Source organism: Nelumbo nucifera, chromosome 6 (genome assembly GCF_055504915.1).
Source record: "Nelumbo nucifera cultivar China Antique chromosome 6, China Antique-T2T, whole genome shotgun sequence".
Lineage (NCBI taxonomy): Eukaryota > Viridiplantae > Streptophyta > Magnoliopsida > Proteales > Nelumbonaceae > Nelumbo > Nelumbo nucifera.
In genome coordinates, this window is record NC_142654.1 from 31,972,599 (window position 1) to 31,976,949 (window position 4,351).

Consider the following 4,351-nt stretch of genomic DNA (forward strand, 5'->3'; position numbering starts at 1 on the left):
GATGAACTATTTGCAATTTTTCCAACAAGCCCCATTTTTGAGAATGTCTCAACCTCCTATAACAAACTCCTATATAAAATCCCAAGAGCATCTCCTAGGAGCTTGGACAGACCAAAAACTCTTTCCACCAATGCATTTACCTTGTATTGGCTTTCACAAAACCTCCAAGCAAGGCTTTGTTAAAGACCTGAGGATGTCTGAAGCCAAGCCCATTATTGAATTTATTTTTATAAAGAATTTTCCATTTTACCCAATTTATTTATTTATTTATTTTTCTTATTTTCCTCCTCCCTCCAAAGAAATTTCCTCTGGGCTCTAACAATTAAAAAACAAGAACTTGTTCTGTGCCGTTCCAAATTCCAATGAATCCCAAGATTTCCAAGAAAATTAAAAGAGAGACAAGAATGAGAGCAAAACAATTTTTTGAGGCATGCAGTTCTAAATTCTAACCCAAGTTAAAGATTTCGAATTCTAACCCGAATGCAGATAATGAAATGTTCCTAGGCAGTAATAGTAATAGAGGTGAACTTAAGTGGGATTCGTAACAGGTGTGGACTGCACATGTACATCAGTTGATAATGAAATGTTGGTCACGGTCACGGTCACGGTCTGTCCTCCTCCGTTGATGGTTTTTGGCATCGACAACTCTTTAGACTCCCTTCTCTTTCCCCATACAAATGCATAGAGACCAACGACAATCATAAACATGCCAATTAACCTTCAAATTGAAATTAGATGTGTTAGACACTCACTCTGTCACTCGGCTATATTACTTAAGAATGGACGTTACGTGGTAGTGATTAGTGAATGAAGAAGAGAGTACTGAGTACTGACGTTCCAAGAGCAATTGGGTCGCCCAAAAACAGGAACTCAGAGATGGCTACGAACACGAGGCTAAGTGGAATGAACATTGGGGGATACGTGGGTCCTTGATTCACAGCCACCCAGCTAACTAGGCAAAACTTTGCACCTGTCGCTAATGATCCCTGTATGCACGTAACATACCATTCAATTATCCTTAATTATTAACATTAGTTGTGATTTGTGATTGCATTGCATAATTAATTAATTAGTTCATTTAGCAATCATACCGAGTAAATGATGGTCGCTAATTCCAAATCCCATCTTAACTCCCATGCAGCCTTGCTTCTATTTATCAATACCCCTACCACCGTTGATTGCATTGACCCCACAATGCAGGTATACATTGTTGTCCAATATTTTGAGGGGTACACTTTGTACAGCTTAACCTGTGCAAAAAAATGAAGATGCTAAAGAGTCACGGGATGTACAAGGAAAGGGCATGATTGGAAAAGACTAATAAAGATCGGCAGGGTAATACCTGTAGTAAGTACCAAATGGACATGCTCAACAAGCTACCCACGAGCATGAGTGTGCCACGTGTCCAATTATGCTGCCTGGCCACTTTTGCAGCTGTTGAGGTGATGAGGTGAGTGTGTGAATGAGAGTGGGGTGGGTTGAATGTCTTGCCCTTGTAAAGACCAGCAATTAATGCTCCTGCAACACACAGCACTACTCCTGCACTCTTCAACTTTCCTTCCCACCTTCCCATTCCCAATTTCTCAATCCTTTTTTTCTTCCAATTAAACAATTCACATTAATTATTAATTCTAATAATAATTCAAGTTGATATAATCAAAATTCTGTTTAGTGTTAGACAAAGTTCTAAATATTAATATGCGCGATATGCTAGTAGGGGTGTCCGGTTCAGAGGTGTTGATTTAAGGTTCTTCCACCCTTGAATCGGTGAAAATCCTGATACACCCTCTGTAAAAACGTATCAATCGATACGTACTGAATTTTTGAACCTTGGTGTCAAAGAATTTTCAGGCCTCGGGCTAGGCCTGTAAGATAATTCAAAAGTCAAAACCATAATTGAGAAACAATAGAATTTAGGTTGCTTGTACGGAGTAAATCTTAATGACCATCAAGATTTGAAAATGGTTCGTCTTAGGCTGTGTTTGATTTGAAGGAAAAGGTAGAGAAAGTTTTGTATAGGATTCTGTAGGCCATAGTCTTTTTTTTTTTTTAAAGAGGTAGAATATAAAAAAAAGAAAGAAAGATATGTGGCAGAAATTATGAAAAAGGAAAAAAAAAAAAGAATTGAGGTAAATTAAATACCTGGCTAATATGGAGAAGGCGAAGGTAACAATAGGAATCAAATTAAGGAAACTAACGCCATACGTAGCGGAGGTGGCTGATAGACCATAATAGTACAACCCCATTCCAATTGTCACCCTGAACCACAACTAATTAAATTAACACAATTTCATATGGGTATTACAACCATTAACAACTAATCACTCTAATCTAAATCATCTCTATCTTGCCTCCATAGATGTGGGTCCATCTTCGCAGTTAAAATAAGGTGTGATGTGGGTCCATATTCAGAGCAGACTACATCTCATGATATCATGATCTTAGCTCCATAATCATATATAGGCCATGCATAAATATGATCATTGGCTATTACCAAAAAAAAAAATTTATGATCATTGGAAGATCACAACCCTCCGATAGACCAACTTTTTTTTTTCATCTCCGTTTTTGCCTCTGTAATTTGGGCCCAAATAGACCGAAGTAAATAAAGCTCATGATGTGTTATGGCGGTATGATTTGAGCCTTCTAATTAACTATAATTAATCATAGACCAAGGTGACATCATAACCGTCCAATAGAACAAACTTCTTTTTTTTTCTTGGATATAGATAGAGGTGTAAATTTGGTCATGCCGTCTGCGGTCCGACATGTTTTTGAGCCGGCTTGGCCTGATGGTTTATGGCCATGGTGCGGCCCAGCATGATTGTATGGGCCGATGGGCCGTGCCGGGTTTGGGGTTTTAGGTTAGTAGCCCAGGTTGGGCCCAACACAGCCCATATATTATATATAATATTTATATAAATTATAATTATATAATAATATATAGTATATAATATATTAATAAAATAAATATTTTTTTTAAATTTTATTATACTATTTTATTTAATTACTATAATATAAACAATTATATACATCAAAATTCATATAAAATTAAAATTTTAAGTTTTTTTTAATCTTTAAATTAATAACTTTAGCCCGACCTGGCTCAAGGCTCGGGCCATAAACTATACCAAACTGAACACCAAAATATCTCAACGGAAGAAGACACAGTCCGCGAGCCATAAAATATCCCAAGAGAAGGAGGCACAGCCGACAGGCCATACCGTGCCACCCCAGCATGGCCCATTTTACACCACTAACTATAGATATCCACAACCTTAGTAGTTAGCACATCCTTGGTGGATGATCCCTTATGACTCAGACCGGACCGGACATGGCAGGCCTCAACTCCTCAAGGCCGTAAATGACCAGCAAAAACCCGCCCGGGTCCGGCCCTTGAGTTTACGGTAACTGATCAACCATAAAATACGGCCCATTTTGCCAGAATCCCGTACAAATATCAAAAAGATCAAAACAAACAAAGGAAGAGTGATTTTTTTATTTCAGTTACCCGAATAAAGCGTTCATGAAAATCCAGAATGAAGCTACCCAGCTGAGCCTCCTTTCTATGTCTCTGTAAAAATGGAAAACAATAATAATAATAATAATATTATTATTATTATTATGAAAATAATAAGAGGAGTTGAAAGATAATTAGAACAGAGTCACAGTGATGAAAGAAATGAGGAAAGAGAACCTGTCGAAGAAGAAAGCAAATGGAGCAACAAATAGAGCTGCCACTAGATGCCTGTAAGTCAATACAGCGAAAACGAAAGATCCTTGATCCAATATGATCCGAGACAACAGCTGCAGCCCTGCGAGCACCACCTGGATAAAGATCATGCTTAGTGCCCATTTTGATTTCTGAAACCAACCCTTGATGCTCATCATCTTCACTGAACTCTTTCGAGTCTCTACCTAAATAGTGAAGCTTTCAGATAGCAGGGAAGAAGAAGAATTGGGATTCGGTATTAAGATAAGAGGAATTGGGCTTGGTTATTTTCTTGTTGTATCAAAGGAAAGCTTGGCTTAGGATTCGGTATTAATGTCGTAGAGGTTGTTTTCTATTTGGATTCCAGAGAGACAGATTAATGTAAAATTAAATAGTTACGCTAGCGACCATGAATGCAAAACGGTGCAGTCGGTGCTTGGCTTTAATAAAAAAGAAAAGAAAAAAGAAGTAAAAAAAGTATTAAACAGCTTATGTGGCGGCTCGGTCAAACTCGTTGCAGTTAACACGCAGCAGTTACCGTCTGGCACGAAGTTGAAACGTATATATGATTAGTGGCGACGGAAATGCATATACAGGAAATATTCCTAATGTGCGAGCGGATGAATGTAGTGCGCAGAA

General features: G+C 38.0%; 1 protein-coding gene across 1 annotated transcript; it reads right to left on the bottom strand.

The window, feature by feature from the left end:
- Positions 1-244: 244 nt before the first annotated feature.
- LOC104598391 (WAT1-related protein At5g64700-like) lies at positions 245-4,127 on the bottom strand. Its single transcript, XM_010260425.3, has 7 exons — positions 3,698-4,127; positions 3,512-3,574; positions 2,143-2,259; positions 1,343-1,589; positions 1,092-1,250; positions 835-986; positions 245-718 (listed from the first exon to the last, which is right to left on the bottom strand). The coding sequence occupies exons 1-7, from the start codon at positions 3,889-3,891 to the stop codon at positions 529-531; spliced, it is 1,122 nt and encodes a 373-aa protein (XP_010258727.1). The 5' UTR covers positions 3,892-4,127; the 3' UTR covers positions 245-528.
- Between the last annotated feature and the right edge of the window lie 224 nt (positions 4,128-4,351).

Coding starts and splice junctions, on each gene's coding strand:
- LOC104598391 (XM_010260425.3), bottom strand. CDS start 3,891: ATGATGAGCATCAAGGGTTGGTTTCAGAAATCAAAATGGGCACTAAGC. Junction 1,590..2,142: donor GCCTTCTCCATATTAGCCAG/GTATTTAATTTA, acceptor GAAGAAAAAAAG/GATTGAGAAATTGGGAATGG. Junction 719..834: donor GACCCAATTGCTCTTGGAAC/GTCAGTACTCAG, acceptor TTCAATTTGAAG/GTTAATTGGCATGTTTATGA.